Genomic DNA, 21,788 nt, shown 5'->3' with positions numbered 1-21,788 from the left:
GGTGTTTAGTTAAGAGTCATTTACATAACACCCATCCCAATCACAGTTTACATGCTCCTAAATATAACTGCTCTCAAGGTAATTATATTGAGGCACCCCTACCTACTTGTGCCCCCTGCTAAGAGATTACTTTTAGCTAATGTCATGGCTGCAGGAGGCCACCTGTAAGAGTGATTAAGCTTGAGAGAGGTAAGCTGGGCTTTGGTATATAAACGTGTGTGCCTGAGGTAGCTGATATTGGAGCACAGTTGAGGATGGGACAGGCTGCGACTTTACCCTGCAGAAGCGGCGGCACCTACGTCACAGAACTTTATGAATGGTTTAGGTAAGGCTGAGGTTTTATTCACAAATTATCTGATGTTTGCACAAATGTGTGCTTAAGCATATATAGTGTGTTTTTGTTCTACTTGACTGTTAAAACCACTTCATAATGGTTGTTGAAATTGTAGATTTATAAGAAAACATACAGGGTCGGCTTTCGAAGCCACTCTCTAACACACAGTTGTCAGGGAATAGTTCGTAAGGTGTCTTAATCTTGCTCCATTAACCAGGTGAATTAACTATTGACTGACATATCAGAATGCCACAACTGTGACATTAGGAATGAAGTTTGAAATGAAGATTCTGAGCACAGTAAACTACAGCCATGAACGGGAAACCCCATGTTGTTTCTGTCTGACAGGAAGTTCTTAAACGATTGTCCGAGCGGCCTGATCACTCTGCACGAGTTCAGACGCCACTTCTGTGATGGAACTGTGGGAATTGAGTCTGCAGAATACGCTGAGCAGATCTTCCGTACACTAGACAACAACGAGGTATGACAAATCACACACACACATATTGGCTTGGATCTGAGGAAGTATATTAATATGATTTATATAGAAAATATACCTAGAAGGATTTGCCGGGGGGTTCACTGTGGCTTAGTGGTTAGCACGTTTCCATCGCAACTCCCGGGCTGGGGGTTCGACTCCTGCCTCTGCCCTGTGTGTGTGGAGTGTGCGTGGTACTCCGGTTTCCTCCCCCAGTCCAAAAACATGTGTTGTAGGCTGATTGGCATTTCCAAATTGTTTGTAGTGTGTGATGGGCTGGCACCCCTGCCTCATGCCCCGAGCTCCCTGAGAGTAGCTCCAGACCCCTCCACGACCCTGTATAGGATTTGTACAGAAAATGGATGGATAGATGGATGGATTTGCCTTAATTGCGTAGCTGGAAAGAACACATTTTTATGATTGCAACTGTACTGAAATTCACTTAATAATAAGATGAACTGACATAAAAGACTTTTTAAAGAAAAGAATCAAGCACAACGGGCTGTACTGTTATAGGAAAATAATCAGCAATGGAGTGATATGATGTTTCCTGAAGCGAAGCATAATTACTGTTACTGTATATAAATGATTTTTTTTTCCTATAACAACATGTACAAACATGTTGTATTCATCTTGTACCATGGGAATTTGCCAACATCACATTGTATTTTATCAATTATAGTTATATTTAATGTTACGGTACGTCAGAGAGACATGTTAGTTCCTGTCTTCACTTATGTTCTCGCTTTTTAAACAAGATTTTTTTCCAGAAAATATTACAGGCATCTGTAATAAATACAATCGTTAATGCAGACTTCATCATATATAACAAAATGTATCACACACACGTTCATATTTTCTTAACAGACTTATATTTCACTTAAGAGTCTTCTTAAGTGGTTTTATAGAAAAATTTTATCTTTTATTTAAAATTATTTATGCTTAAAATTTTATTTTAAGCATGAGAGGTGCAAAAACCTACATAGATTCATAATTTACATGTCTTCATATTTTTAAGTAAGTCCATGGGTACTGTTTCTGTTTTTTCTCAGTTCTGAACCTTCTTAGGTGGTTGACAGTCTATTTAAATACAGTATCAGTAGATATAGTACACTGGTTAATAACCATTTTAATAACATCTTGTTTTCCATATTTTTGTTGTGGTAGTAGTAGTACAAACAATTAACCAGTAGAGTTTGTGTAAATGTTGTGGCACACTGTCAAAAATCCCATACATGACTGTCTTTACTGTGATGTCTATGTTTAACCCTATGTTTTTAACTCTTGTCCATATTTCAATGGATCGATTGCACTCCAATAGTAAATGTTCTAGTGTCTCATCTTGATGGCAGTCATGTATGGGACATTTTTTAGTGGTTACGTAACAGCTCCATTTGACACCAGCTCTTACCAGGAGTCTTCTTACAGAGATTAACCAGATTGTGAGATTAAACAGTTTTTTTCCCTCACCAGTCTCTCTTTTTCTTTCTCTTGAAGTTAAAATATAAATTGTTTATTATTGGCCTTAGATTGTGTACAGCGTCCACCATACAAGTCCCTGTGAATGAGCTGTAGCTGTAGAAATGATAACATACACTAGATTTTGGAGCATGGCTGCCCATTCAGCTGAGGAAGCTGAGGCGCAGTCGGTGTTTCAACCAAGTCTTCATGGACCTCGCTTTGTGCACGGGGGCATTGTCATGCTGGAACATGTTTGGGCCGCTTAGTTCCAGTGTTGGGAAAGTATAATTCTATAGCATACAAAGACTTTCTGGATAATTCTGTGCTTTCAACTTTGTGGCAACAGTTTGGGAAGGCCCACATATAGGTGTGATGGTCAAGTGTCCACAAACTTTTGGCCATATGGTGAATTACAAAATAATAAATCATATTTTATTTGAATTGCAGCTGGCAATGTTGTCAAAGGCACAGACAATATATAGAAATTTATGGAAAATTATTTATAGAAAATTTATAGAAAATTAAACACCTTCTGGCCAATCAGTATTGTATTGCCCATCCAAAATAATTCTGCATTCAGGTTGCAGCGTGTATGTGTTTTCGATAAGTGCTTTCAGAGGAAACAGTGTGAATTGTGAGTTTCAAAATGGATAGCTTCTGCAAACTTCTGCCAAAACCACTATCTAGATTTTTAACACCTCTGTAAACACTACAAGCTTTCCCAATATACACAAAGATACAATTTCATTTATCTAACAGGATGGATTCGTTGACTTCCGAGAATACGTGATGGCCATTAGCATGCTGTTAGAAGGTTCATCAGTGGAGAAGCTTCGCTGGTCGTTTAAACTTTATGACAAGGACAAGGATGGAGCCATAACACGATCAGAGATGCTTGACATCATGCAGGTGGGTTCCTTATGTGTTTTTTTTGTTTGTTTGTTTGTTTACAATACAATACTAAATTAAAAATCACTCAAATAGTATATAGGATTGGCCTATTTTTGCTTTGATAATACTGCTTAGATAAGTGATGAATAATTAAATCAGACCTAGTTCTGACTCAGCATGAAGATTTCGGCATGATTTCAGGTGTGACAGGGATTTGTGTGACGGAGGTCAGTATTACTGCTCTACTCTGTTAGAGGGCGATAGAGACTTTGTGAGTGTGTTTTGATTGTTGGCAGGCTGTGTATAAGATGAGTGTTGCAGCCTCTCTAACCGAACCTAATCCACTGACTGCTGAGGAATGCACCAACAGGATATTCACACAACTAGACAAAGACAACAATGGTAAGGTGGTATAGAGATACATTGCTTCCTTAAAGGAAAAATCAACCCTGGATGTCTTGCACATTCTTCTTTAGAATTAATATGCGATCTTCATTGGCGTCCAATATTTATTTTGTAATTAAATTTTAGTTTAACCTTCTTTAATTAACATGTTGGTCTATTTTCACATTGGTTAATGGTTTCCTACATGACCCGAACAATGTCGTTCGACTACCTGTTGATAGTTGTGCCAGCAGGATTTATCCCTTGCTTCATCTTTACCTAAGGAGAGTGATGCAGCAGTGCTTTAGTGTTTTAGTCTGTCCAGCTCTTTCACGTAATCTTTGTAATCTGTACAGTCTGTAATAGTGTAATCTGTAATAGTGTAATAAGTACACTCTGCCTCAAAAACATAAGGATCCAAAGATTCAACCTGAATCTCTGCCATAACTCAGTGTCATATAGTTGCATTACATTCTGGAACTTTGAGTCCAATGATTGTTGTCTCCAATATGTCTGTGCTGGATTTCTCATTAATATGACATAGACTGTCACTGGAAAAATGGTGAGTGAGAAAAGAAGCCCTTGCTCTTTTATTTTTAGGAGGCTACAGCTAAACTGATTGTTATACCTTATGTTTGAGATTATTAAACCACTAACCTCTCATGGGAATGACAAAAACATAGCATCAACCAAAAAATGTGCACCAGAATCTCTAAGCACATCTGATATATTTAAATATCAGTGTATTCGATTTGTTTTAGGGTGTAGTTTTCCTTTAAGGAATAGTATTATATAATAGATCTAATTCCCTGGAATTAATTTTAACTCATTTGGTTGCATGACTGACATCAGAGTATTTCTACTCTTATTCTTAATGTTTGCTGTCTCATCCGGTGTCGGTGTATGACATAACAGGAATCATTTTCCTTTTTACAGCCATCATCAGTCTGGAGGAGTTCATTGAGGGGGCACTGGATGATGAGTGGATAAGAGAGATGTTGGCGTGTGACCCCAACACTGTAAAGTTAGAGCGACCCCTTAAGGGTTCCTTCAAAATCTAACGTTTTGGGTTCATCTGAGCTTACAGAATGAAGGATGTCCCATCCGCTGGAGCAGTAGACTAGTATTTCTGGCAGTTCCCCTACACCACACATATAAAGGGTTCCTGTTCTGCTCTATATTTAACATTTTAGATCAATAAACAGTAAAATTTGAAGGCATGATGATGAAAGACCATGTTTTGGAAGCGTTACAGCAAAGGCAGCTTTCTTCTGGATGTGTAATGGGCAATTAATAGAGTAAAAGTATTGCACTGCTAAATGTGTCTGACCCTATTACAGTGCTTATTGATACCTACATGATACTTTTTTATTTGCTATGCACAAAGAAGCTAAAGCATTTTAGGATGACTATCATACCATATTTGAAATAAGACACTGTAGAGACATCAAGACATTTCAGCTTTAAATAGGAGCATTGTGAATAAGCATCAAAAGAGTTCCTCTCTGCGTTTTTCTTGTTACATGCATGTCAATGCAAACATTAAAAAATGACAAAATATGTTTAATGTGGGGGGCAGGGTGGCTTACTGGTTGCCACGCACCACCGGGCTTGAGGGTCCGATTCCCGTATCTGCCCTGTGTGCGTAGAGTATGCATGTTCTCCCTGTGCTTCAGGGCTTTCCTCCAGGTACTCCGGTTTCCTCCCACAGTCAAAACACATGCGTGGTAGGCTGATTGGCATTTTCAAATTGTCCATAGTGTGTGAAGGGGTGTGTGCAATTGTGCCCTGCGATGGGTTGGCACCCTGTCCCCCGAACTCCAGGCTCCCCCCGTGACCCTGTGAAGGATAAGCAGTATAGAAAATAGATGGATGGATTTATTTCCTGCCTCACAGCTCCAGGGTTCCTGGTTCAGACCTGAGCTCAGGTTAATGCATGTGTGGACTTTCCCCATGTCCACCTGGGTTTCCTCCACGTTCTTTGGCTTCCTTCCACCTCACATGCCAAAGCATTCCAGTATATGAACTGGCAACCCTAAATTGTCCCATCCAGTGTGAGGCAAGCATGCTAACCACTAAGCCACTGTGCCCCCAAGCAATAATAATCTGGAAAACAAGATCACAGGACAAAGATCACAAGATCACAGGACAAAGATCACAGGACAAAGATCACAAGATCACAGTACAAAGATTACAAGACAAAGATCACAAAATAATGGGATAAATCGGTTTCCGAAACTGAGGTAAGGGAAAAGTTGGAAGGGAGGTAGTTAGGCCTCTCTGGACTTCTGTATTAATGCTGCGTTAAGGTATTTCAATTTAAAAACTGAGCATCTTCTTTACTGTCTTTTTTCACTACGGTGTCAGACTGTGTGATTAGGTTTTGCAGGGATAAACTGAATCGTAATTGTAGGCAGTAAAGCTGTCAATATGATTCTGTACGAAGCCATGAACTGTTTGAGCACTTGACAAGTGATGAATCGAATCTCGCATCCCGCTTAAATGTGTAGTTCAAAAGAACCGACTCACTGAAGTGAATTACTTTTCATCGCTCTGGGGCGGGATGGAGTCCTTGCCGTGACGTCACCGCCTTCCCGATTCATTGTCGACATGGCGCAGGCGGAGGGGCAGCGCGGAGTTAACGAAGAGTAAACCTTGTGAAATTCAGTTTTACAGCAAGGACGACGGAGAAAGTTGAAGTCTAGCAGAAGAATTTCATTTTTATAAGGGTTTAAACTTCAGTCCGGCTTTTGGTAAGTCTTCTGACTCTTAACTGAAGGCTCTGTACAGATTCCTACTTTCCAAACTTGTTGATGCGTGTAAACTCTGCATGTAGGTATCACAGGGGTTTATTTTTGTTTGTTTGTTTGTTTGTTTTTTGTAGAAGATAATTTGGAAGTTTGACTTGAATGACAGAGTTACGTGTTACAATAAAAAAGATAAGGAGTTAGATGAGGATTAGTTATGACAAACACAGTCCTCTAGGCTCTGAGTAATTTCCGTAGCCCGAGGGGACTGATTAAAAAAAACACACAAAAAAAACACCCAAATTCTGTATTATTCTCATAGCCATGATCTAAATTAGTATTCTCTCTGAATCAGTTCAGTGGTGTTTATAAAGGTATAATAATGTAGGCACTGAGTTGTTGTTGGCTGAGCTGGGTTGTGATTCACGCCTTCCACGTAATCAGAGGAACAAGAGCAGCTTTCTGCTGCTTTTCCATCATTTACAGGGGAAAAGGTGTGTAAAGAGAGGAAAACATCTGTGCACAGGGGTGAACACGGCTTGCTGGACTCTTGTGCAACTTTTAATATCTGTCCCATGCCATTAGTACAGACAAAATACAATATATTGGATGTTCTTTGCATTAAAACATCTAGAGCACCAAAAAAAAAAAAAAAAAAAAAACCCTTTCCTGGTCTTTTTTTAAATTTTTATTTATTTATTTATTTATTTATTTATTTATTTTACTGTTAAGGACTCCACAAATCTTTCAGTACACACTTACATGAACATAATCCAACTATTTAAATATTAGATTCATTATTTTAATGTATACAGTAGTATTTTGGCATTTTATTGGAAACCTGTAGAATAAGTCAAATTAACCTGAACTTTCCACCAATAGAACACATTAGACCCAAGACATTATTTATAGACCAACTTAATTTGTTAGCTACTGACATTTGGATGAAGCAAATTCAGTTCAAACAGGTTAACAACTATAAAAATCCCAATAATAAATACAATACCTTTGTTCGATAATAGGAGCATGGTGGCTTAGTGGTTGCATGTCCCCCCACTCAGGAGGTTTCCTCCCCCAGTCCAAACACATGCACTGTAGGCTGATTGGTGTTTCAAAATATCCATATTGTGTGAATGTGTGTGATTGTGGCCTGTGATGGATTGTCACCTTGTCCAGGGTGTCCCCCGCCTTGTGCCTTGAGTTAGTTCCCTGGGATTATATATATATATATATATATATATATATATATATATATATATATATATATATATATATATAAAATCAATCATAATCTCACGGACCCCACTTTGAGATCCACTGTTTTGGACAACAATCCTACGAACTCGAGTATAGTGCTAAAATTGTTCACTTTGTAATCATACAGCCACATCTGTTACAAAATCATCTGTGCATGTATTCACTTTGTATTTCATAGGAATGCATATATACAGTATATATAAAAAATATAATATATCAGATATCATTAGTTGATGCAGATCTGCTTTCTCTCTATGATTGTGGTCTTGCTCCATGGTTGTGTTTCTGCAAAGAGTATAGGGAGTTTTATTTGTAATTTTACAACGTGCTATAGATAGAGAAGCAGTCCATCTTCCTGAGGTGATGCAGTTGCAGTTGTGAGAGGCTGAAATAAGTCCTGTCACTCCGGCTGGAAATAGGATAGGATATGTAATTATTGTTTTTTAAATAACAGTGCTCTATTGAGTAATACTAACTGATACTGTAACATCATATACAATCTTAGGAAGTATAGTTTGCATAGTTATGAGTACAGTTATTTCAAAATTGTGCCACTTTTTTGCACTAAAGCAGTATGAACCTTTTGCATCCTTTAAATATAGTATAGTGGTGTAAACAACGTTGGCTAAATACGGTTGTTTCCTACTTTTGATCGAACAAACAGTTATGGATTTTAAACAACCTTGCTTTAGACTGGTCAGCTATTACTTGGGGAGTCTTGTCACAGGAAACTGTGCCAGTGCTACAAACCGGAAATCACAACAGCTTATGTTTCACTCCATAAAGTGTGGCGCCAGTTCCAAACCAAAATAACACCATGAGTTATAATTAAGAACTCCACATGTGAGGGCAGATCACATGACACATTTCCAGGCTGATGATAAAGATTTTCTGAAATGTAGTGGTGCAGATTTTATTTTATTTTAGATTTTAGATTGATTTTATTTTACTCATGCAGGTGTTCTGGTATATGAACTTCATCATGGTATGAAATAGCTTGCATTTGGGGCTGTTTTGAGACTTGATGTGTTTCTCTTGCCTTGCAACGACCTATGGAACTTGCCTGCAATAAAAGACCTGTTTTTGTGTAGAGACTGTTGGTACTTTTCTCTTTTCTTCTTACGGTCACTGAGTCTGATGGGTTCAGAGGAGGTCTGCGGTTAATACAGCATACACAATGTAGTGTAGCTTAGAGGCACTTGGCTTGATGGAGCTCCGAAACCATTAGGACAAATATTTTCTCAAAGGCAAGTTTTGGAAAAGGAGAGGAAAATGCAAGGACCATTTGCATTCCAAACAATGATGGCATACTGTGATCATCCTCCTGCACGTTGAAGTCATGAAACAACTTGCGATATATTAAAAACAAACCTGCGATGGTATGTGTCATCATGTGTAAAGGAAACTCCACCCCAGAAACCCATGAAATATGTATGTGTTGAAACATTTGTGATTTGCTTAATGATTCTGGTGCTAATTTGTTGAATGGTATTGTATTTTTGTCATTCCTATGAGAAGTTATTGGTTGTGTGCTTCTTAAACATGAGGGATAATGGACAGGTCTTGCTGTTAGCTTGTGAAAACGACGGAGAAATAGCTTCTTTTCAGGTACAAATGCATCTCAAAAAAATTTAATATTGTGGAAAAGTTTATTTTTTTCCATAATTTAATTCAAAAAGTGGAACTTTCATATATTCTAGATTCATTACACATAAAGTGAAATATTTCAAGCCTTTTTTTGTTTTTTGTTTTTATCTTGATGATTACGGCTTCAAAAATGCAGTATCTCAAAATATTAGAATAAAGAATTTATAATACAGAAATGTCGACCTGAGAAGAGCTCTAATCAGCTTCATTAAGTCAAAACACCTGCAAAGGTTTCCTGAGCCTTTAATCTCTCAGTCTGGTTCAGTACACACAACCACTATCACTAGCTAATTCCCACTGGCACCACTATCAACAGGCAGTCAAATGGCATTGTGGGTAATGTGGTAAACAATTAACCAAAGTGAAAACAGACCAACATGTTGATATGACGAATCGGCGAAATTGCATTTAGACGTAATTGTTTTGCATGGTCTTTTGCAGGGATGTTTGTTGGAAAACTAGACCTTTTAGCTGTACTCATGTTCAACGCACGTGAATCTAAGAGGGCTTTGGCTGAATGCACATTGTGATGACATCACATGACACGTCTTGGTCCAAATCTGTGGAAAATCTGCTGTAATTTTGAAATAATTGCAAGCTCCAACAAAGTTTGCGGAGTTTGCGTTAATTTCTGCAATTGCAAAATCGCTAAATCCTGGAAGGACTAGATAATAGAAATTATAACCAAAAGTAAATAATTTAACTCAATTTCATGACAAAATAAATCTTGGATGTCCTTGAAGAATACCTGTTAATTGTAAAGATTAATATGCAAATTCTTCAGGGTAAATTTTTCCCTTAAAGATCACATTTGACCAATTTTTTATCACCCCAATGCCCACACAAAAACAGGGTGCTACACAATGTAATGGGCGGCTGTGGTTCAGGTGGTAGAGCGGGTTGTTCACTAATCGTAGGGTTGGTGGTTCGATTTCCGGCCCACATGACTGCACATGCCGAAGTGTCCTTGGGCAAGACAAGTTGCTCCATATGGCAAGTTAGAGCCTTGCATGGCAGCTCTGCGACCATTGGTGTGTGAGTGTGTGTGTGAATGGGTGAATGAGACACTGGAACCGCTAAGGTTAAAAAAGCGCTATATAAATGCGGACCATTTACCATTACCATCGCGTAGCCGTAGTGGTGTGCGACTTAGAATTTCTCTCTGGTGTTTATATTGGAAACAAGTATGGAGAAAAACATCATAGTTTCCTGAAGACATTATAAATTAAAACTCTCTGGTGTGCCCAAAATAAAAAAAAACAACATAAATACAAGTATATATTTAAGTGTTTTCTGATTAGTAGGAGGCTCCTTTTCTATCTATATTTTAGTGAAATTCATTGATTTCTGCTGTTTGGCTCAGCTTTTGATGTGAAATTCCAGTCACCACATGGAGCTGGAATGCACAATATTCCTGCACACTGTAATTCAAGAATCTGAGTACTATGCTGTGCTATGTGATGTGATAGTGATGTCCAGCACAAAGAACTTGTTATTATCTTTGTGTTATCGCTGTCCATGCCTTGGAACCATTGTGTTCCTGCCACAAGAGGAAATTCCAGCGAAGCAAGAATCTGCAATGCAAAGTGTTTTGTACCAGCTTGAAAGTGTGTATGTGAAGCAGTACGCTTGTAAAGAGTCCCTCTAAGAAGTGAAGACTGAGAACAGTGAACACTTACAGACATAAAACCAGCTCGTTTTGGCACGCAGTGTTTACATGTTAAAATGCATAGCTAAGCTGTCTATTATACTTGTCGGGTCGTTGAAAGATGTGTTTTTCATGCCACACTTGTGAAGTTGGAGAAACATTCTTGTTTCTTCATATACTAAAGAGTTCAACTGAAGTGTTTTCATTAGTTATTCTTTTCTTTTTCTGGTAGGGTAAGTTTATGCGTTTTGTATTTTTTCTGCACTGTGCAACCAAAGGAGGCAGTGCTTGTTTTTCTGCTTCACCTCCTCACTCCTTGACCTCATAGACAGCAGTTCAGCAGCTATTATAGTTTTTCCCCTGAGAAACTAGTGATATCTAACAGCACGTTCGACATGGCCTCGACGTTTTCATGGCCACTCAACATTGCGTTTCCTAGAGCAGCCGACAGCGTGCTGAGGAGAAACACAAACACTTCTTTTAGCTCAAATGCTCTTTTGTGTGTGCATGAAATATGATTTGATTTCCAAGTTGGTAGAATTTAATCGAAACCATGCGAGTTTCCTCTGTTATGAAATGGCGGAAAGGATTAGATATATTCTTGTTGCCACATGCAGTTGCCTACACCAAGCGATGTTGAATTCTCGATTCTGATTGGTCAGAGGGTGTTGATGAGTTTTCTGTAACAGAAGGTCTGACAGTATTTCAAGCTGGAAGGCAATTTAAAGGTTATATTAATGCATTATGTCTAATACATTATTATTTCTATAGTAGTAGCTTATTCACAGGGACTTGTATGGTGAACACTCCATGTAATAGAAAACTAATAATACATTTATTTAAAAAAAAAACATTTTGTTATGTAACAAAGAAATATGTGTAGTTGCTGATATGGTGATGGTTTCTCTAAGGTTTTTGGAAGGAGTCTCCAGTGTCAGGGCTTTGTAAAGGTCTACAAGTTTTTCCACCACAGGAAATACGAGGACAATTGGTAATCTTATTAACCTCAAGAGATCATGAGGGAATTACTTTCTATAGCTGCTGTAATGTAAGTGATTACTCATTTCATGGACGTTCCGCAACATTAAATGTACCTACAAATGGTTAAATCGTGCAACATGTTATTCTTTAAAGGTGGAATAGTCTATATTTTTTTTTATTCCTTACTTGGAAGCCATGTAGAACATGTTGATGATAAACAGTGGATTAAGGTGTTGACTTGGCGAAATTTCATCAATTCGCTTAGAAAACTAGTTTGGAAAACTGACTTCTGCTTGTTTGGGTTTTGATGTGCCTTCTCTCAGTCCTGAACCAGGGGGCAGAGCTTTGTGAACATGGGCGGTAATGGGGGAGTGAGCTCAAGGAGTTTAAAAAAAATAAAAATCATTCAAATGTCAAACCCACCTAACACTTAGAGACCTAATCTTGAAAAAAGAATCACTAATCTCACCTAATGCACCTTTTAATAAATAGAAAATGCAGTCTTTGTCACACTGCTGTTTTATAAGAGGGATAAAACCTGATATAGGGAAATAGCTTTGACGTAGTAACATTAATTCCACTTTGTGTCATCATTTATCCCTTACATAATTATTGCTTGTATTTATTATATACGTCTAAGCAAATTACAGTAAATATGTTTACACTAGGGGGGCACGGTGGCTTAGTGGTTAGCACGTTTGCCTCACACCTCTGGTGTTAGGGGCTTGAATCCCACCTCTGCTCTATGTGTGTGGAATTTGCATCCCCCCCTCCCCCCACCGTCCCGTGCTACCGGGGTTTCCTCCAGGTACTCCAGTCCAAAGACATGCGTTGTAGGTTGATTGGTATTTCCAGATCGTCTGTATAGTGTGAATGCATATTTGATTGTGCCCTGTGATGGGTTGGCACCCTGTCCAGAGTGTTCCCTGGGATAGGCTTCAGGCTCCCCCACAACCCTTTGTAGGATAAGTGGTATGGAAAATGGATGGATGGATACTGTTGTTTACAGTATAGTTTAAATTTTGTCTCCATGACTACACTAAATCTTTGAGGTAAAGAACACTATGTCTTTTCATAAGCTGAGATTTTCTCATCATCTTGAGTTTATTACACAAAAAATTGAATATATAACTCAGTTAAAATATTCCATTGTGTTACATGCTGGACAGAAGGCCTAAAAATCTCCACATCCGGGGAGAGAGTGCATGAACCTCAGCTAAACACCTCACTGAACATGACTTATGTTTACATTTTTATTCAAGACTTTATTTCAAAGTAAATAGTAATACTACTCCTTTCTTGATTTTCAAATTGCAGTAGCCAGATTCATGAGACTTTAATGTTTTTTTTTCTTCAGTAATAAAGTACAGCAAAATGTCATCATTGTTGTTTTATAGTTGGTACAGATGAGTAATTTTTAGAGTAAAGTAATGAGTCGTGTCTTTACCCCCCCCCCCCCCCCCCCCATAAAGTAATACCAGTAGTTTTTTTTCAGAGAATCTATTTCTAACTAATTGCTTATGTTACTCTTCTTGTTGCTACAGGACAGATTTTATTTTACAATTTGCAATGTTTGCTTAGTGATAACATTTAGCTATGTACATACCTTTTTGCTTGAGTGATACAGTTTGTAATGTTCTATATATACTGTGTTCTGCACCATTGACTCCGTTCCAAAAATGCTGAAAGGCTTTTTATTTCGAGGCGTGTACCATTTTATTTGTGGTCCAGACAGACGTCTGTCTGGATGCCCCCTTTTTGTTTGACAACAAGGCCGTTCAAGACCAATTTAGAACTTGCTTCATTTATCTTATTTGGAGATGTTTTCGAGTTTGATATAAACAGTGATTTCTGTTGAACCCACTAGGCCAGATAAGCTACCAGGCCTGACATAATTTTGTCTCAGCTTTAGATATTTTCTCCCTTTTTTTTTTTTTTTTTTTTTGAAGAATTTCAGTAAAATACTAGTTTACTCAAAGCAGCGTTTCCTGTGTAATTTTGAGATTGCCAGAGGTGCACAAAGACTGCACTCTGAGCTGCTGTGAAGCCGTTTCAGTGCCGTTTCCTAGAGAATTACCTCAAAAAGCACTGATCTGTCTGGGTATTTTGAGCCACTGGAATGAGCATTTAAACAAGACTACTAGGCTAAAGTGGGGGGTTGGGTTACATGTTTTCTAACTTGGATTTCTTTACGTTTGATGTGGCGCATGTTTGTGGGTGGTTTCTATGAAACATCAAGAGTGAAAACCACTAGCTGAATGCTGGGTGTCACCAGTGTGTTGGAGTGTGTTGGACCAGCTGTTTAAATAAAAACTACCATTCTACTGGGTGGCTGAATAGTTCCTCCTCACCTGAAAAATCACAAGATATCCTGTGAGGAATAATATTTTTTATGCACACAATGCTGTTTGTAACATTTTAAAGCAATATGATGTAACTTGTGTCCCATAATGCTTACTACCTACTAAACAGTATGTCAGATTATGGTTTGGGGTGTTGCTCAAGTATTCACAACTCATTGTGAATTAGCTAGCTAATGTTAAAAAGCTGCTAAGCTGTTGGTTCTGTATGCTGTGCTGGGCATCAGCTAGCTACTTGACTTGAAAACAAACTTGTGTTTTTGTTAGCTATCTCGAGCTAGCAGATGTTTTAAGTGCAGCTCCATAACACAACACACATAGCCATGTAGTAGCAAGCTAACCAGTTAACGGTAGCTAGCATACTAAAAACACGCGCACACACACACACATACACACACACTCACACCTGAGGTCTGTTTTTAAAAGCTTAACTGCTCTCAGATCTTTATACTGACTTCATGCCAACTGTTAGGAGCATGAAAGTTGAATCCACTACCCAGTTTCTGCCTCTGCTTTCATCCTGTTGGCTATAAAATGAAACAGAATTCCTGGATGGTTTGGAACAAGCAGTATCTCAACCATGCATTTTAACCTATAGCCATACATCATACTTTCAGGGCCCAGCAATGCCAACATAGCTGATGTAGTATGTCCGGGATTGTAGTTTCAGCAGCCGTTCAGTAGGTACCGCATCGAATGCCACACATACTGTCACAGTACACGATTTCAGATGCAGCCAAAGAGATTTTGCATGTGTGCAACCAAATATTAATACCCCAGGGAAACAGGATATATTCCCTGGGGTATAAATATGCAGGTGCACACATGTACAATCTCTTTGTTATCCAGTACCATGGGCAAAACAAAGAACTTTAAACACAAGAGACTGATGGTTGTTGACCTGCATGAATCAGTTCATGGATATAAAAGAACATAAGCGGTTAATAATACCATTAAGCACAATTAGAGCCACAAGATAAATTTGAAAAGGTCTAAACCAGTTGGAAATTGTCCAGAAATTGGACCCATGAGCAACTGTTTTGAAATAAACTGTTAAATGTAGGACGATATACTATAAATATCAATATAATATTGATATCACAATAAATGATTACACAACACACTCTTCTGAGATATCATTGCTATGGTGATGTATTTTTTAGTTTCTAATAGTTATAAATTAAACGTTACTGAATGCATGTCACAGTTTAAGAAAAAACGTAATCTTCTTTGTACGCGTTAAAGAAAAGTATCTCCAAAGTCCGTTTAGTATTGTTTTTGTTTATTTTGCTACTATTTTGCAGAGAGTTTGTTAGCTAAATTATATATCATGATATGCATCCTGTATCATAGAAATATCCTCAAGTATCAGGATATGGTATTTTTGTCATATCGCCCAGCCCTAGTTAAATGCCATTTTGACAACAATAAAGAAGCTCTTACTGAGAGCATCTCACAAACTGCAGCACCTGAGCTTTACCAAGCATCATTAAGCCTGCAATTTGCATAGTGTGTTGTTGTGAAATGAGACCAAAGTCCAACTTTTTGCTCAGAACTTCAGCATTTTTGCCAACAAAAGGGAACTGCATACAAGTATAAGCATCTGATACCCCACAAATATCCGCTGATAGATTGTTGATGTGTTGGGGTTGTTTTCTGGCTGGTTTCAGGACTCGTGTGAATTCTACTGCTGGGGTATTTGGGGCCAAAACCTGGTTGCCTCTGGCAGGTTTCAACAAGATGATGAGCCAAACATACTACATCAAAGTCAATACAGAAATGGTTAAAGATCCAAAAAAATGCTGTTATTCTCTCCATCCATTTAATAGGAACACCTGTACACCTGCTCATTCATACAGTTATCTAATCAGCCAATCATGTGGCATCAGCACAATGCATACAGTAATGCAGATACAGGTCGGGGACATCAGTTTAACATTCATGTCATCCATCAGAATGGGGAAACAATTGTAACCATTTTGGTCACAAATACTCCTGAAATTTAATCTGTGCGACCTCGAAATATATTTGGGAACATTTTTGCGAGTGCAAATAATTGCTGTGGTGCAACCTGTTTTCATTTCTCAATGAAAAAACGTCCGCTAATTACCGCACAGTATGTGCCTGCTGTGAGCTGATACAGTGACCAGTACATCGTTCTATCCAACGTTATATAACCAATAAAATTTCATCTTTGCATCCTTAACTGTAATGCAGATTTTAGATTGGTTAATATTAGACGTCAGTCAGTCCCTTTCACTGCGCTGCGTTCTCACGTGACAGGGAGCAAACTAGCACGCAAAATGTAAAGCGCTGAAGAGAGAAGATGAAAAGAACACTGAGAGATTTCTTTCGTACGTCACCTAAAGTTACTGATAATGTAACCCCTGGAGTTAGTGATGGCGATCATGTGGTGAACGTGGATCCGGAAAAGGAGGCTTACAGTTTTCGGAGAAAGTGGCTGAAAGACTTCGAGTGGCTCCGCTATGGAAATGGCTTAGTGCACTGCATTCACTGTAAGGCCTGTGGGACAGAGGTTACAGGTGACACTGTGTTCGCCACTGAATCCACACATTTTAAACGCCAGTGGTGTTTGTTTTTAAATAATAGAAATCCTGTTTATATATCTTTTATTTATATATATATATATATATATATATATATATATATATATATATATATATATATATATATATATTTATATAAAACATCTGAGAAACAGCAGTCGTCACACATTGAGCTGCTGCAAGATCCAGGTCGTCTAAAACATGAGAATGTTTTATATTAAGCGCTTCAAACAAACTCGTAAATGTATTAACGTGGCTTGTCGTGTCAGATGCTGCGACAGATGCGTGTGCTGTTTAACGTGTTCCAGACACGTTTTCTTCAGCACAGAAATTACATTTTTACCTCCATATCCTTATCTGTAAATGCTAGAAATTCACACCAGTATTTCCATTTTATATAAAGACTCGTCCTGACAGCGAGTGAGTCTCCGTTAAACTTCACTGAATGAGCGCGAGTCCATGCATGCGCCAATCAAACAGCGTGCAATAGAAAGGAAGCGTAATAACTGACTAAAATATTAATTTGGATCAAACATGTAGTTTGATGCTGTATTTAGCTATATTTAGAAAGAAAAGTAACTGTGTTTTTATGAGAGCGGTAACTGTAATGGGGTTATAACATGTAATTGTATAGAAATGTAAGAAGTGTCGTACATTTACAGAATAAAGTAACGTTACAGATGAGTGAATGTGTGTGTTACTGCAGAACACTCAACCTCTTACCAGTTAACACTTAGTTTCTGCTTTTTCTTTTTTAAGCATTTTTAAGATAGGGATTTAAATTCTGCTTTAAAGCTTGTGGACAATTAGTTGTTGTTTATTTGTTTTATTTTTAAAATATAATGTTAATTTTTTAAAATCCTTTGCACAATGTATACCATAACCCACATAGATACATTTAATACCTTTTTCATAGCCTTCCATTTACACAATGTTTGAAGGACAACATTGGACAGAATGTGAAATAACAGGGTTTTTTTAAAAAAAATAAATAAAATAAAAATACAGAAAATAAAAACTGTCATTTAATCGATTAATCGAAGAAATAATCAACAGATTAATCTATTATCAAAATAATTCTTAGTTGCTGCCTTAATTTAAATAGAACTTTGTTCCTGTATGAGCTCAAGATATCACTTATTAAAAGTTTAATTCTTGTTCTATATCAATTTTAGTTTCTTTTCATAAAGGATGCCAATAATCCATGAAGGCATGGTGTGTGTGTGAGAGAGAAATCAGAAGGTCATGAGTTCAAACCCCAACTGACTCTGTTGGGCCCTAAACCCTCAACTGCTCAGATGTAGAAATGAAATTGAAAAAAACGTAAGTCGCTCTGGATAGGGGCGTCTCGCAAATCCCATAAATGTATATGCAGTATATACTAACCCATTTTTTTTCTTAGTTTGTTCTAAATATTTAGTCTGAGAGAATGGTACTACTGTGTTCTTAGCCTGTGCACCAAAAGAACCCCACAGACTGCACCCAGTAGTCTCTGAACAGAGTGCCCTGTGTCCCAACGCAGCAGCATGAACACTGTGCCAATAATTGAGGTAAATGACCTAATTATTCTTTACAATCACTGGCCAATGGTCGTATCCTGACTCTGTCACCTAGGGAACAGTGGATGAATAAAGAATTATCCTGCTTCAACCCCCCAAAAATAAAAAAGATTGACTGTGTTCATAGACTGTGTTTATACAGTGAGCCTGTAGAAACATTTTATTGAGGGAAGTTAGTTTTGATCGCTGTTTGAGAAGATAATGCTACCCTCATGAGAGCCAGCCATTCATTTTTGTCATGTTTGGAGGCTGGCAAATGCCACTCGTGGGTGTTTAATGCTACTCATCATGAGGAATTTAATAGCCCTACAATGGTATCATACATGTTGCATTGAGACTTGAGGCAATTTCTTTTTCTTTGTTTGCACAGAACAGACATCCATTAAAATAGGACATTTTACAGAAAGCAAAATAAATTAGTTTTTCATCGCCTAATATACCATTTAATGAGTAAGATTTTCAAATTGGTCAGCGAATCCAATTTGTAAATGTTGATGAAATTATTCCTAAAAAATTGACTGTCTGTCATGACTCATACATGTGACCATTTTTTAGGAATAATTTCATCAACATTTACAAATTGGATTCGCTGACCAGTTTTTTTAGTTAACTTGATAAATCTAAATTTGTAGATGAGAGAGCTCTCAGGGGGAGATAATTTGCTGGGGGAGCTTTGGACATAAAGTACTTTATGTAAAAGGTCCAAACCGTGCTACACCCACAGTTTTTCCCTATAAAACCAGCCCCAATTTCCTCTACCTCATGCACTTTTAACTGGTGGTGGACTAATGCATCAAATCTGTTTGGTTTGAAGCACTGCAAGAAAGCAACTCTTCCTGAGAGTGTGTCACACAATGCACTTCATCAAGCGTTCTTAGAACTACAATAGGAACCATGTGTCGTGTTCAAATGAGACCAAAATGAAACCTGTAGTTTATTTTCACCATCTGCATGTTTGGTGAAAAAAGGCGACTGCATATAAGTAAAAGCACCTGATACCCTAGTGGAAAAGTATGGAGGTGTATCAGTGATGCATTGGAAGTGTTTTATGGCTGTTGCTTCAAGATATTATAAGCACCTGATTTCTGTACAGAAATCGTAGTCTGTAAATAAGTTGGAGACCTACAGGCATGTGAAAAAATATGTACACCCTATGGAAACTGTTGGCTTTTTTGACGTATTTGGACTAGCAAGCAGTTGATCCTCTTTGAAACAGTGCCTATTAATATAGTTGATACACTCTATCAAATGACATATAAAATTGACTTTTTATAGTAATTTTTACTATTTTCACAAACTTAACATAAAACAGATCAGTCACATGGAAAAAGTAAGTATACCCCTACATTTATCACACCTTCAAAATTAGAATTAGGTCTTCAAGATTGGGTACTAATTGAATGGTTTAGCAACAAACTAGTAGCCATAGCTTTCACTGTCCATGAAACCGGGACACTCAGATGAGCAATCTCTTTTGTTCACATCACATCTATGAACACAATACAGGTTTATCAAAAAAATGTCTTTGTTAAATATATATGTGCCACAATTATCGGCACCCTTTTAGTCAGTAATTTGTGCTACCTCCGTTTGCCAAGATAACAGCTCTGAGTCTTCTTCTATAATGCCTGATGAGGTTGGAGAATACATGGCAAGGGATCTGAGACCGTTCCTCCATACAGAATCTCTCCAGATCCTTCAGATTTTGAGGTCCATGCTGGTGGTCTCTCCTCTTCAGTTCACCCCACAGGTTTTCTATGGGTTTCAAGTCAGGGGACTGGGATGGTCATGGCAGGACCTTGATTTTTTTGGTCAGTGAATCATTTTTGTGTCGATTTTGATGTATGTTTTGGATCACTGTCCTGCTGGAAGTTCCAACCATGGACCATTTTAAGCTTTCTGGCAGAGGCAGTCAGGTTTATCCAGGTCCTCTGGCAGAAAAACAGCTCCAAAACATTAAAGAGCCACCACCATATTTAACCGTGGGCATGAGGTACTTTTCCATATGGCTACCTGTCTTATTTTTAATGTGCTCTTTGTTTCCATTGTTCCAGGCTTAACTAAAAAGACTGAAGATGATGTCCGATGCCAGTGATATGTTGGCAGCTGCTTTGGAGCAAATGGATGGCATCATAGCAGGTAATATTAATAATTACAATATATGGCCAAAAATTCGTGGACACATAACCATCACACCCATATGTACTTGTTGAACATCCCTTTCCACATTTAGTCCCCCTTTGATGTTAAATTAACCTCCATTCTTCTGGGAAGTGTTTCCACTAGATTTTGGAGCGTGACTGTGGAGATTTGTGGGGATTCAACCACAAAAGCATTAGTGAGGTCAGGTATTGATGTTAGACTAGAAGTCCTGGGGTGCAGTCGGTGTTCCAGTGTATCCTAATGGTGTTCAGTGGGGTTGATGTCAGGGCCAATCAAGTTCTTCCACACCAACCTTGGCAAAACATATCTTCTTAGCTTGTGCATTGTGGCATTGTCATGCTGGAACGTGTTTAGGCTCGACCCCTTGGTTTCAAAGTACAAAGACATCCTATATAATTGTGTGCTTCAAACTTTGTGGCAACAGTTTGGGGACGGTCTACATATGGGTGTGATGGTCAGGTTTCCACAAAGGTTTTGGCCATATAGTTTATTAGTATTATTATTGTTGTTGTTGTTGTTTTTGTAGTCATATAGTACACTTCTTACACTTGCAGTTCAAGACAAAAGAACTAACAAAAACAAAATTTCCTTGTACAGGACTGATTTCAGTGCTGTCCGAGGATTTGATGATTATTATTTAAATTTTTGTTTGTGTGAACAGTATCCATAATGGAACGAGAAACAGAACACCCTTTTTAAATGCCTTGACTACCATTATGGTGACATTTGAGAGTCCTTGATGAGTCTGAGCTGGCTTATGAAGTAATGCGGGATTTTACCCCTAGCTAATTATAAGGCTGGCATCTTGGGTTGTAGTCTGTCATATTATATGATGCCCTGAAGTCTTGGTAACTGTAACCTTTATTCTGGTTCAATTCAGAACCTGAAACTTAGCCCTCAGCTCCCAGTGTACAGACACAGACATTGTTTTTGTTCCACAGATAATTTTATATGACTGATATCTTAGCAGGGCAGCATGTTGGCACAGTAGGTAGTGTTGCTGTCCCATTGCTCCAGGGTACACTGTTTAATTACTCAGATTACTATTTGTGTGGAGTTTCCTCCCACTTCCCAAAACGTTGTGGATTGGCCACCACAAACTGCCCCTATGTGTGAATGAGTTTGTGCATGGTGCCCTGTGATGGACCGGTGTCCCATCGAGGCTGAATACTTGCCTTGCACCCAGTGTTCTCAGGACAGGCTCTGGTTCCGTTGTGACCCTGATCAGGATAAAGCTGTAACTGAAGAACAATGAATGAACAAATGATAAGTGGTAAGCTGGAACCGTATAGTACATGGCCTGATCATTCA

At 38.2% G+C, this 21,788-nt stretch overlaps 2 protein-coding genes across 6 annotated transcripts in view; both read left to right on the top strand.

Moving 5' to 3' along the window:
- Nucleotides 1–254: 254 nt before the first annotated feature.
- si:ch211-245j22.3 (EF-hand domain-containing protein) lies at nt 255–4,752 on the top strand. The gene is made up of 5 exons (XM_017465568.3): nt 255–325; nt 683–815; nt 3,033–3,182; nt 3,461–3,566; nt 4,485–4,752. Exons 1-5 carry the CDS (start codon nt 255–257, stop codon nt 4,607–4,609), a joined length of 585 nt encoding a protein of 194 aa, XP_017321057.1. The 3' UTR covers nt 4,610–4,752.
- Nucleotides 4,753–6,135: 1,383 nt separating this feature from the next.
- ppfibp1b (PPFIA binding protein 1b) overlaps nt 6,136–21,788 on the top strand; it is a 36,608-nt gene continuing 20,955 nt past the window's right edge. For 3 of the 5 annotated variants that reach the window (XM_017466620.3, XM_017466621.3, XM_017466619.3), the window contains exons 1-2: nt 6,136–6,301; nt 20,369–20,453. In XM_017466620.3, the coding sequence (XP_017322109.1) occupies nt 20,390–20,453 (64 nt within the window). In that variant the 5' untranslated portion in view covers nt 6,136–6,301; nt 20,369–20,389. The remainder of the gene's footprint in view (nt 6,302–20,368; nt 20,454–21,788) is intronic. The other 2 variants (XM_017466624.3, XM_017466622.3) reach the window with 1 other exon arrangement.

Source organism: Ictalurus punctatus, chromosome 4 (genome assembly GCF_001660625.3).
Source record: "Ictalurus punctatus breed USDA103 chromosome 4, Coco_2.0, whole genome shotgun sequence".
Classification (NCBI taxonomy): domain Eukaryota; kingdom Metazoa; phylum Chordata; class Actinopteri; order Siluriformes; family Ictaluridae; genus Ictalurus; species Ictalurus punctatus.
The sequence above is the reverse complement of the archived record's forward strand: the minus strand, read 5'-3'. Positions and strand labels throughout refer to the sequence as shown.